This window comes from Mus musculus, chromosome 6 (genome assembly GCF_000001635.26).
Source record: "Mus musculus strain C57BL/6J chromosome 6, GRCm38.p6 C57BL/6J".
NCBI lineage: Eukaryota > Metazoa > Chordata > Mammalia > Rodentia > Muridae > Mus > Mus musculus.
Genome location: NC_000072.6, coordinates 87684234 through 87697771, shown reverse-complemented (window position 1 = coordinate 87697771; position 13538 = coordinate 87684234). Strand labels below are relative to the sequence as shown.

The 13538-nt window shown below is 42.9% G+C and overlaps 1 protein-coding gene across 2 annotated transcripts in view; it reads left to right on the top strand.

Annotated features, from left to right (window-relative positions):
* 1810020O05Rik (Riken cDNA 1810020O05 gene) overlaps window positions 1-13538 on the top strand; it is a 47158-nt gene that overhangs the window by 24976 nt on the left and 8644 nt on the right. For both annotated transcript variants that reach the window (NR_045482.2, NM_001384219.1), the window contains 2 exons: window positions 2852-3046; window positions 6927-7224. Coding sequence is in view for 1 of the 2 variants with exons in the window: in NM_001384219.1 (NP_001371148.1) it covers window positions 2852-3046; window positions 6927-7224 (493 nt within the window). In the remaining variant the exon portion in view is untranslated. The remainder of the gene's footprint in view (window positions 1-2851; window positions 3047-6926; window positions 7225-13538) is intronic.

Below are 13538 nucleotides of genomic sequence, written 5' to 3'. Positions count from 1 at the left end.
TTGCCATAGTGCACATAATGGTGGTGGTGGTGGTGGTGGTGATGATATAAGCATTTTTAAATGAAACAGAATTTAGGGTGATTTAGAACATAGTACCCCCCACCCAAACAAACAAACAGAACATAGTACCCAGAGAGGAATCCGTGTACATTAGGGACAGGCTCCTTCTTTACTGGGAAAGCAGGTTTCAGGGCCTCAGACATCATTTGGTAACAGCTGGAGGCCAGAAGTTTTTTTTTTTTTTTTTTTTAATCTATCCAAGAGAGGGCTGTACCACGGTGGGCCTGTCCTGATGCACTGACAAGCTGAGAGACACCAGAGAGAAGCATGACTTCTCTTTAGATTGATACCTGAGACAGCCAAAAATGTATACCCACACCAAAATTTGTAAGTGAATGTATAGTACAGTCAACAAGTAGAAACCAGCCGGGCAGTGACACCTGTAATGTGGTCACAGAGCAAGATCGGACTTCAAAAACCCAGACAGAGAAATACAAACAGGGGGTCCATGGTAGGCAAAAGTCAAAGAAAAGGATCCCTTTCAATAATGGGGTCTGGACAATGTTTTCTCCACAGGAAAAGAGGGAAACAAGCTCCTTTTAAGCCGTTCATGAAAACAAATTCAGCTGATTAAAATCTATGTGGTTTAAAAAAGAATGACAACATTTTTATTAAGTTCATTTTATGTGTTTGAGTGTCTTATGTGCACGTTTGGCTGTGCACCTTGTGTGTGCAGGCCCGTGGAGGACAGAAGAGGGCGTTAGATCCCTTAGAACTGGAGTTACAGATGGTTGCGAGTCACCATGTGGGTGCTGGGAACCAAACCCTGGTCCTCTGCAAGATCATTAAGTACCCTGAACCACTAAGCTCTCTCTCTAGCCTCTCTATGTAGATTGTAAGCTTTTTGTTTTGAGATAATTATATATAAACAAGAGACTCAAAACCGTTCCCGGGAGACCCTCTGTCCCCCTTCCAAGCTTCCCCATGGTGTGCTATCTAACTGAGGGTTCTGACAGTGCCATGTGGGCACGCTGTACATGAAATCTGTCACGTATGAATTATGCAGCCACTATAATGAAGATGCAGAATTATTTATGCCACCTCAAAGATTTTTCTCCAGTTGCCATAGTAACCATGCCTACCTTCCTTAACAGTTCTTAATTCCCAGGAACCACAAATTTGATCTATTCTACAAATTTGTCTTATTATTTTGAAAATACTATGTTAAGTTTCAAGTGCCAAATACTCTTTGATGGTTTACTGAAGCATAACTGATTTTCATAAGCTGACAAGCCAACTCATTGAGTGAAGGAGTTGTCTTTGTTTTGGGAAATTCGTTGATGTTTTCTACCTAGGCCACCATGTAATTCTACCTAGGCCACCATGTAAGAGGGGCAACGTGTCCCCCCTTTCCAGTCTGCCTGCTTTTGTTTCCAGGGGTGCTGGGGAGGATTTGCAGTGCTGCTTTCTGTGAGTGGTGGATATAAGCAAGTTCACCTTGTGTTGGCGATGCCAGAAGACATTTAATCTTTCTCTGTGGTGTAAGGAGTAAGGCATCTGTCTCTTGGTTCTCTGTTGGCTTGAGGAGGCATCTCTCTCTCTCTGCCTGCTGTGCTAAGCGTTTCCAAAAGCACTTCTTTACACAGTGCATGAAAGGCAGTTGCAAGAAGATGATAACACCTCTTTTTAAACTGTGAACTTGGAAATTATTAAGGACTCACAAGTTGCAAAAATAGAAGTTACTTATTACCCCACTTCCCTGGTGGCAACATCTTTATAACCTCCATGCGTCATTAATTGACAAAGCACAGCTAGCTAGACTAAGATGGCCTGAACTTTTAAAATCCTTGTGTGTGTGTGTGGGGGGGGAGTGGGGGAGGGTGTAGAGAGATAGCAAGCTTCTCTGTGGAACCCAGGCTGTCCTGGAACTCAGTAGCTTAGGTTGCTTTTAAATCCGCATCTACTCCTCTGCCTCAGCTTTCTGAGTTCTGGGGTTGCAGATGTGAACTATCATGCTCATATTTTAAAGAATCTATTTCCGAGAAGCAGAAATATCAAAATTTTAGATGACAAGAAAACACACCCATGATATCAGACTAGAGACAAATTTCTCCAGTAAGATACAAAGAATAAGAGAGAGAATGAGACATCTTTTGGCTACAGGCAAAGGAGAAGTTTTTCTTCAATAAACTACCATACAGTTTTGAAAATGAAAGCAACAAATTGAAAATATTTGCAATATATGGAACAAGACTGGCAGTCTTAACTGAATTAAAAACAAACACACAAAACAACAACAATAACAACAAACCTGTGTTGAGCATGGTGTGTGTGTTCCAGCACTCAGGAGAGAGATATAAGAAGGAATCATGACTGAGCTATCCTGGGGTGCCAGAGAGACTGTAAATGAAAGTTCTATGAATCAGTATAACAGCAAGAAAACATCTGAGTGGAAGCTTGGTGGACGACCCAAATATTTCACATAGGAAGAACTATAGTGTCCAAGGAGAGGTTTCTGAGGGAACAGGAGGTGGGCATAGATTTCACTTATAGGAACATCACCTGAGGCACTTATAGGGTGGCGGTATTTAGAAACCTGGCCAGGTTGCCACTGTTAGAGACCCAAGGGTGATCCCTGATCAAGGGGGACAGAGGAATGGGAATGGGGACAGCTGGCCTCAGCTGCCACTGTTTTCAGGGTCCACATTGGGTCTACCCAGTGTATTTGCTACCATTACGTTCTCTACATTGCTTTTAAATAAAAATGAAAGAAAACCCCTGCAGGACAGAGCCAAGCCATCATCAAGTGTTCCCAGGACTCACAGACAATGCTAATTCTCCTCCTTTCTAGTGTTACTGCCTCCAACCGTGCAGCTTGCAAGGTGCTCTATGACTCCAGGTTGCTCTTCTGCCACCGCCTGTACGCTGACCTGGAGACCATCCTGTACCATGTACATTTGTTCAGGCCTGTGTCAGTGCTCCTGCGGTACCCTGCACTCTATGTTCGTGGGGCTGTGTCACGTATGGCCTTTAAGGCACTGTCCAGGTGAGTGTGGATGGGGCAGGAGGGACAGCCCATTATCTGGAGGCCAGATGGCCAATAGGGACAGCAGACAAGAATGTTCTGTACTTCTCAGGTTCCAGGAGAAACAGATGCAGGTTCTCCTGAGATGTATCAAAGTGTGTTAGCTGAAAGGGTGCTGGCCATTAGGATGAGCAACTCTGCCCAGTCTGTTCCCATGGGGAACATTCTAGAAGGATCTGAGGAGGAGGCAGCTGGTCAGAGTATAATCTCCAGTGAGAACTGGGCATACAGACTGCAGAATCAGCCGCAGCCTTTCCTTTGATCCAGTGCTTCCCTTCCCTTCTGCCCTAAGGCCAATCCCACAGACCCTCCCTATCGCTGAGAAAGCCTGCTGCCCAACAGCCAGCTCTGGAAGTAAGTGTTCCCTTTGCTATGCCTTGCCTGTCAGGCTTGCCTTTGTACCAGGGGCCCAGAGGGTTTTACCATCCCTCGGCAGACCAGCCTTGGCTAAGGGGTGCTGGAAGCTTGAGGCCCTGGGAATGAGGCACAGGTAACATGGAGGAGATGCTGCATGGGCAGGTCCGTGTGCATTCCTCAGGGCACAGGAGAGCAGCGGGACATCTGGGGAGGCAGGGAAGAGTGACCTTGGCGAGCCACTGAACATTATTACCCTGACAACCACTCCCAGGCAATTTTAGGAAGCTCTGACCTCAGCTAGTGCTGTTGACTTGGTGAAGCAGAAGGAGAGAAAGGAGTTGAGGAAGCAGAAACCCTGGAGGAAGAGAAACAATGAAAGGAGAGCTCAGGGTGGAGAAGGCTTTCACTTGTTTCTTGATTTCTTCCTACATTCAGGGAAGGGCCTGGGATGGGGGCTCCAGCATTTGGGTGTTAGCAGCAAAGGCTAGACCTTCCATTTTGGGAGATGATGCAGTAGAGTTGGAAGTTGGGGAATCTATATTGGGGGGAACCAGTGTTCACAGTATACTTTTTGTATTAGGTGATTGTGATGCTTAATCATTTATTTATTTATTTATTTATTTAGAGACAGGGTTTCTTTATGTAGTCCTGGAATTCGCTCTGTAAACGAGGCTGACCTAGAACTCACAGAGATCCTCTTGCCCCCACCTTCTAAGTGCTGGGATTAAAGGCGTTTGCCATGTGATGGTTGACCTTAATTATCAACTTGATGGCATTTAGAATCACCATGGAAACACACTTCTGGGTGTTCCTGATAGGTTAACTGATCAGGGAAGATACATCCTGAATGTGGCCTGTACCACCTCACGGGCTGGGGTCTTGTACTGATCAGGGGGAAGAAAGTGGGCAGAGTACCAGCAGTTTTTATTCTTTGCTTCCTGACTGTGGACATGATGTGACCACATCCTCACCAGGATGGACTCTATCCCCTTGAAGTGTAGACGAATCAAGCCTGCCTCCCCCCACCCCCTTAAATTCACTCTTGTCAGGGTTGATCACAGCAAAGGGAAAAGTAAGTCATATAGAAGCTTGGTTCTGAGAAGTGAGGCTGAGGTGGGAGAAGCATGAAGGCATGGTTCTTGTGTCCTTGTAACTGGTTCAAGAGAAAAATGTGGAAGAGCCTGGATCTGGGGACTAGAGAACCATAGCATGCCATAGCAGACATTAATAAGCCAATCGACTAGGAATTTGAAAGTCCAGAAGGCTGAGAGAAATGCCGGTAGTTGAGGTCGGGCTTGTTGTGATCCAGACAGAAACAAGGATTCTAATGACCCAGTGGCCATTTGTGTTCTATGTAGGTAAAGAACCTGGCTGCATTATGGCAATGTCCTGGGAACCTGAGTGAGGCTGACTAAAACAGTGATAGGCTACTTTGTTTATCAGAAGAAAACCCAAGATGGGAGAACATTCAGGCACTGTCACAGTCACTGCTTTCTGTTCCGATTCAGGTCAACATTGAGAGGGGGGGCAGGGAGAGCAACAAGTGGGGCAGAAAGATGAAAAGTGCTGTTTGCCCTGCGAAAGGAATTAATTTTAAATGGCAGCAGGGTGGCTGAGAAAATAGTTGTAATTTTTAAAGATTAGCCCCATTACAGAGAAACCCTGTGTTCAACAGGAAAGGTACCCAGAGGGCCAGAGGGACAGTCCATCTTGTGGAAATGTAGAGTCATTTAAAGGGTGAGGTCCTAATCTGAGAATACCACTGAAGGGTATCAGGGTAGTGTTGCCCACCAGAGTCAGCAAAAGGGGGCTGATGCAGTTGTGGTCCAAGTACACCAAGCTGTGTCTTGAGCTGGCAGAACTTGGCAGCATTGTCCGTGGTACTGGATTTGCCGGCATTAAAAATGCAAGAGTAACGAGAGTCATGGAAACTTGTACAAAGATACTTGAAGGCCAGCGAGGCCAGACAACATGTGCCTGCACGGGGTTCCTGAAAGGCCACTGCCTGAAGCTGTGAAGGTAAAGACTAAGTTTCAGTGGAGATCTTGGGACCTGGGAGGTATCAAGGCCACGGGATCTCAGCTAAGAAAGACAGGTGCAGAGTGGAGTCTGTCCAGGAACTCTAATGTGCTTGAGTGCTGCTGGAGATGGAGGTGGAGCCCAGGTGATTTTGTCACAAGCTCCAGATGCTGGATACGGAGCTTCAGGACTTGCTGTTTGCTGTTTGTCTGTTGCCTTTGGGCTTGCTTTGGTCTGGTCCCATCCTTTTGGGGGATATTATTCTGTGTCATTATATACTTGAACCATGTAACTTGTTTGTTTTTTTAAGGTGGTCACAGTTAAAAGATTGCCTCAAATCTCAGGAAAGGCTTTGGATTTTGGACTTTTGAATAATTCTAGGACGGTTAAACACTGTGGGGACTTTTAGAGTTGGATTAAACAAAAGTATTTTGGAATATGAGATAAAAATAAGACTTTAGGATTAAGGGGTAGAATGTTACAATTTCTAAGTGATGCCTTTAGCAGCTAAGTTTACAAGGGTTGGACATGTGATGGATAATTTTGATTGTCAATGTAATGGTATTTAGAATCAGGGAAACATCTTTCAGTGTGCTTATGAGGATCTTTCCAAAAAGAATTCACTGAGCAAACATTTGCCCTGAATGTGGGTAGCACCACCCCTTAGGGGTGGGGTCATGGGCTGAGTAAAAAGAGAGAAAGCTTGTACCAGAGTTCATTCCTTTCTGCCTCCTGCCTGTGGCTGCAGCATGACCAGCTACTCTATGCTTCAACTCTCCATGCCTTCTCAGCAATGAGGGACTGCACCCCCTTCAACTGAAAGCCAAAATGAACCCTTCACTTGCAAGTTGCTTCTTGTTAGGTATTTGATAACAGCAACAAGAAAAGTGACTAATGTATGGCTACAGCCACCATCACTGTGTCTTTTCTTTGTTTCTGACAGTTGTGGAAAGAGTCCACTAATTCAGGAATATACCTCACCTCAGACTTAGGGGTAGTGAGTAGCACCCAGAAGTTCCCAGATGCTGTCAGTGTGGATCCTGGGTCCACTGCAGGCCAACCTAGGTGTGGCCCATTGCTACCCATGGGGCTCAGGAGGTAGCACTGCCACTCAGGCTACAAGCTCTGGGCTGGCAAGAGCTGTGATTACATCATCCTATCTACTGCAGGAAGACTCTGAGATCTACCTGCTGAGAGTCAACTAGCATATTGGGGTGCTTCCCTAGTGGGGTGTGGGGTTGATGAAGACCATGAATTAAAGCCACAGTCAGAAAAAACACTCAGTGCATATTGTGGGCAGCCTCTAATTTTAGCAGGCTTTGGGGTAAAAGGCATATATCAGGAGTCCTAGCCAACCAAACCAGTTCTAAACCAGAACCACTAATCAACCTGACCTTTCACTTCTGCTGTGTAGTGGGGTTGTTTATACAGGTGACGCTGAGTGGCTGGCCGTTCCTCATTTCAGGATCCATGACATCTGCCAAAGTAGTACCAGGCTCAAGGAGGTGGTTATGAGAGATCTGCTGCCTTCCTCCTCCATGATTAAAGAACTGAGCCAAGAGTTTGGGATCCCCATTTCTCAGGAAGATCTCACAGATGGAAAGCTATTGACCGCATTACCCCAGCCTGATACCAGTAATGAGGATATCCAACGTCGGACTTCTACTCTTCCACTGGAGATACAAGTCCACCAGGAGAAGTACCTGCAGTGGCGGAACGACATGCTGCTGAAGAACCAGGTCCACAGGGATAGCATTGTCCAGGTGGGCACTCTCTTCCCTCCATGCTGATTGTCCAGGTGGGCACTCTCTTCCCTCCATGCTGATTGTCCAGGTGGGCACTCTCTTCCCTCCATGCTGATTGTCCAGGTGGGTACTCTCTTCCCTCCATGCTGATTGTCCAGGTGGGCACTCTCTTCCCTCCATGCTGATTGTCCAGGTGGGCACTCTCTTCCCTCCATGCTGATTGTCCAGGTCGGCACTCTCTTCCCTCCATGCTGATTGTCCAGGTGGGCACTCTCTTCCCTCCATGCTGATTGTCCAGGTGGGCACTCTCTTCCCTCCATGCTGATTGTCCAGGTGGGCACTCTCTTCCCTCCATGCTGGGGCTCCCAGATTCCGAGGGGTTTAGGGCCCAGCAAGAGATACAAGCCAGGTGCCTCTGGCCTCGGCTTTCTCTTCTGATTTGGAACACTGGGTTGGACAGGCAGCAGTATGGAAGGCAAGGCTGAATTATGCTAGAGAATTTGCTTCCAGTCCCACTTATCTGAGCTGTCCTTGAATATGAGAAAGAGTGATCTTAGGCATAGAACACTTACCACAGCACCAGTATTTATTTTAGAACTGTTATGGGTATAACATCTTGCTTAAGCTGCTAAGGCCATGGGTATCATATAATATATACAATATAATATATATTCTATAATACACATGTAACAATATGTAATATACAATATATGATTAATATATAAATATAGTATATATTTTAGATAAATATATGTAATAAATAAAATATATAATAGTAATAAAGCATACAATGTAAAGTAGGAGAAAACATGAAAAGGAGATAATAGAGGATGGAGATGCTGGTGAGGTGATGGAAAATGAGTGGTGTGTGGTCTGGATGGCCAAGGATAGTAACTTAGCCCAAGCTAGCTCCAACACCTTGGAAGTGCAAACATGACTTGATCTCTGTTTGTGAGGCCCTCTCCACCCTCTACCTTCATGGTCCACTTCTAGTCTCCAAGGCCCCCTTCTGTGTGTCTATCATTATTTACTTATTGGTGGCTATTTCTTTAGCAATTTAAAGGTAATCTAACTCTACACCAATACATTTTCTGCTGAAAGTGTGCAGTTGTTTTTTAGGATATATACTTAGGATTAGAATTGCTGAGTGCTATCTCCATTGCCTAGATCATATATTATTTTTCAAAATAGTAATTAAGTCAATATATGCACGTAGCTGGGTCTTTGCTATTTTGAAGATTCTTTTTCCCCCCATCCTTTATCTTCCTGGTTTCACCCCTTAACACTCGATAGGGGAGAAAAAAGGATAGAGGGCTTAGGAATTAGGAAAACCCCTGAATCTACTTTCTTTCCTTTTGTTTCTTCTTTGACTATGACTTCTAACAAACCACAACCAACCTCCCTAAATGATCAACAACACCCCCTCTCCCCCCCCCGACTATTGGGGCTATAGCATTTATATACTTTCTGAAAAGTTCCCAGAATTCCAAACATCCCACAATCTCAGAAACTATCTGGAGCTGGCAAAAGCATGCGTCTGCTAGAGCACGAGGCAAATCACAGTCAGCTGCTGCAGCCAGTTCAAAGCAGTCCCGTATCTCCCCACCTGGGATTAAAATGAAAGCACATTCTTGTAATGTTTCTGTGTTCTGTGTTTTATAAGAAGAAACTAAAATTCAAAGTTATCACTACATAGTCACTTTTGTGTGGGAAGCCCCATTCTGTACATCCATGCTATGTGCTACAAGTCAGACTCTGAGGTGTTTAATTTCTGATGTTTAACAGGGTTTTGAAGAGGTTTTAAAGTTGCTGCTTCCTGATGAAGCCTAATATCTCTTCATACATTTCTTGATTACTTTGCCCATGTTTAGATAACATTCTATTTTGAAATCCTTAAAAACAACCCAGTAGCATTAATTCTTTGATTTTTTTATTTTAATATATTTTTGAGACAGAGTTAGCCATGTAGCCCTGGCTGACCTGGAACTCACTGTAGACCAGGCTGGCCTCTAACTCACAGAGACCCAGCTCCCTCTGTCCCCTAAGTGCTGGGATTAAAGGCTTGCACCACTACATTTGGATCTTTTTCACTCTCAATGGCATCTTTAGCAGAAGTCACTTTAAATTTAGTATTTTTTCATATTTTCTCTTTTTTTTTTGCTTTACTTCAGAAATCTTTTCCTACTCCAAAATTATAATTTTTTTCTTCTTTGAAATGCTTATTTATTTGTTTATTTTGAGGGTGGGGTGCCTCAGGATCTTATACAGGGCAGACAAGTATTCTACCACTGAAGTGCATTCACCATCCAGGTTCAAATGTTATATTTTAACTTAAATTGATCTGGACATTCTTTTTCTTTGAGACAGGGTCTTGCTATAAAGTTCTGAGTGGCTTGCAACTCACTGTTTAGATCAGACTGGCATTGAACTTATGGGCAATACTCCTGCCTCTGCCTATTGTATGTTGGGATGGCAGGGGCGAAGCACCACACTCAGCTGGGGTTTATCACTGTATGAAGGTGGAATTTCCTTCCATTTCCCCCTCATGAATGATGAGTTGTATTAATATTCTTAGCCTACATCTATCTCCAGTGGTTTGTTCTGTCAAATCAGTTGGACCGAGTTGCCTTGGATCAGATCTGTTTATGGTGGTTGGGATCAACAATGAAATCACATCTATACTATTCTTCTTCTCCTCCTCCTCCTCCTCCTCCCCCTCCCCCTCCCCCTCCTCCTCCCCTTCTTCTTCTTCTTCTTCTTCTTCTTCTTCTTCTTCTTCTTCTTCTTCTTCTTCTTCTTCTTCTTCTTCTTCTTCAAAGGGCAGTGATAAGCTTTCTTGGTTTCCATGTTATATATTTACTTGATTTTTGATTGTATTTTTTATAATATTTGGGTTTAACTTCTTGTTCTTTTTTCTGAGTTCAGGTGGAAGTATAGATGATTGATGTATTATGAAATCATCTTTATATAACTTAGTTGAAAATGTACTACAAACACCAAGCACTTCTCATTAGTTTTTTTACATTTATTTAGTGTGTGTGTGTGTGTGTGTGTGTGTGTGTGTGTGTGTGTGTGTGTTTGTGTGTATGCACTTTACATAGCACCTGTATGGAGGTCAGAGGACAACTTTTTGGAGTTGATTTTGTTTTTCTATCATGTGGGTTCCAGGGATTCAACTCTGGTCATTAGGTTGACCTATGCTGACAACTCTGCTCTACTAGTTTCACAAAATCTATTGTTATTATTTTATTTGTGTGTGTGTGTGTGTGTATGAGAGAGGGAGTGAAGGGAGGGGGAGAGGGGGAAGAAGGGGAGAGGGGGGAGAGTGAGACAGCCATGAGTGGGTATGGGTGCTTGTAGAGGCCAGAAGTGGTCATCAGATCTCTTGATGCTGGAGTTCCGAGGGGTTGGATGCTGAAACCAGACTCAGGTCCTCTGGAAGAGCAGCAAGAGCTCTTGACGGATGAGCCATCTCTTTAGCCTTGAATATGTATATTTAATTTCTATTTTTTATGTTTATTTCATGTGTATGGGTGTTTTACCTGCATGTATATTTGTGCACTGTGGCCTGGTGCCTGTGGAGGCCAGAAGTGGGCATTGGATCTTCTGGAACTGCAGTTACAGATGGTTGCGTGGGTGCTGGGAACCAAACCCAAGTCCTCTGGAAAAGCAGAAAATTCTCCTGACCTCTGAAGCCAGCTCTCCGGCCTTTCAAAATGTTTTGTCAATTCTACTTCTCACACATCCTGACTTTGGGTTCTACCTTAATCCCGTGGACATCAGTGAGTCACCTTGTGTCATTTTACTGTTGAGACTTGCTCCATAGCTCAGTCTCTTGGGATGCCTGGGGATGCTCCAGTGTCTGTGGAAACAATGTGTGCCCCAGTTACTCAACAGCGGTGCAGGTCTGATATGTCAGCTTGCTGAGTTGTCAGGCTCGTTATATCCTGGTTATTTTTTTTTTCAAAAGCAGAATCATAGTTTATTAAAGTAGATTTTTAACACAGATTTAAGCAGGGACCATTAATAAGTACTATGGAAAGAATGGGACAACCCAAGTGCTGATAAGGGCATTTCAAAACAGTTACCTAGTTGTTGTTATTATTGTTATTGTTGTTATTATTATTATTATTGTCTTATCTTTTTATTTTTAATTTGGTTTTTCAAGACAGGGTTTCTCTGTGTAGCTCTGGTTGTCCTAGAACTCACTTGATAGACCAGGCTGGACTTAATCTCAGAGACTGACTTCACTGTGTCTCCTAAATGCTGGGATTAAAGAAGTATACCACCATGCCTGGCATTATTGTTATTTTTCTCAGTGCTAAAGGATGAATTCAGGGCAGCATACATGCTAAGCAATTACTCTACGGCTGAGCCATGCTTCCAGTTAGTCTTTGAAATTTGTTTTTTTTTTATTCTCCAGTTAGTTATGAGGAAAAGTCTTGACAAAATCAACTATGGTTATGTGTTTATTTTTTGTTAGGTGTCTCTTTTGGCTTTTTAAAAAAATATACAAATATATTTAAATATATACAAATATAAAAATAGGACTTTTATCATTTTGATTTGTTCACTATATAGCTACTTATAGGACTCTTTTTATCTTTGATAATATTTTTAGAAGTATACATTAAATAAAATATACAAATCTAGGCTGGTGAGATGGCTCAGTGGGTAAAAGTACTTGCCATCCAAGCCTGACATCCAGTTCTATTCCTGGAGCCCATGGCAAAAGGAAAAGATCAACTCCCAAAAGTTACCTTCTGACCTCTGTATGTGTGCTGTGAAATGCATGAACCTGCAGACACATACACACACACACACACACACACACACACACACACACACACACACTAATAATAGCAACACATTAAACAAATACAACCCCTCTACAAATCTCAGATGTATAGCCCTGATCCTTATTATCCATGTCTGTATCTGTGAAAACAGTATCTAATTCAGGGTGTACAACATTCTACCACCCGCAAAGTGTTGTGTACCTCTTATTCACTATTTTTAATCCAAGTACCATCCAACCATTTTGTATTGAACTTTGCTTAGTAGAGCCATACATGTGTGGTCATGCACGTCTGGCTTTTATCCCACACGTGTATTTCTAGGATTTCACACGGTTTTGCATATATATTTAGCTCTGGTCAAGTTTTAATTGAGTATATACCATGGCAGATTTATCTGCTTTTCTACTAAATTGTTCTTTTTTTTTTTTTTTTTTTTTTTCCTTTTTTGATTTTCAAAACGGTTTCTCTGTATAGCCCTGGCTGTCCTGGAACTCACTTTGTAGACCAGGCTGGACTCGAACTCAGATTTCTGCCTGCCTATGCCTCCTGAGTGCTGGGATTTAAAGGCCTGCACCACCACACCTGGCCTCTACTAAATTGTATGTGGATTAATTCCCCTGGAGTTTTTTGTAGGCTGTTGGGGTTGGTGGTGACTGGGTTCCAACACTTTATACCGAACCTGTTTGTGGGAGCCATATGCCAATTCTTCTTGGCTATGTATCTGGGGGGAAATTCACTGGGCCCTAGAACAGGCTTACATTTTGCTTTCTGCTGCTGCCATCTCAAAGTGGCTATATCATTTTACTCTCCTGCCTACAAATGCAAGAGAGTCCCACAGATACTTTATAGGCATCAGTTTTTATAATTTTGGTGACTCTGGGGATATATGCTGGCATTGCATTTGTTTTAATGTGTTTTTATATTAAAACATAATAAATAGTATAATATAAATATAAAACAAAAATATAATAATTTTCATATATTATTATATATTTGGATCTTTTGTGACATGCTTGTTCAAATTTATGCCTTTTCTCTTTTTTGATAAATATAAGTGTGATTTTCTTGCTGTTTCAGAAATGTTTTTCTATCTTTAGCTAGGTTTGGGTTATTTGTCAGACATTACATATTTCTTTTCTCGGTCTACGGTGTGTTTTCTTATTGTCTAATGCTGCATTATTAAGAGAAGGTTTAATATTAGCAGATGCTAATTCATCATTTATTTCTAGTTTTTTGTGGGAGATTCATTTCCTGGACTTTTGTAGACCAGACTGGCCTCGAACTCAGAGACTGGCCTGTCTCTGCCTCCCGAGTGCTGGAACTAAATGCATGTGCAGTCGCCACATGGCTAAATTAAAGTTTTTATGTGTATTCTGTTCACTGCGCTTCTGCTGTGGGTCATCACTTTGCCATGTCAGTATGACATGGCTTCTTTTACAGATGGCCTGCTGTTTTTCCTCTGAGTGTTTAGAAAATTTATCTCATCTTTGTTGTGTGACTTTTCAGGGGAAACCACAAATATTTATTAAGGCA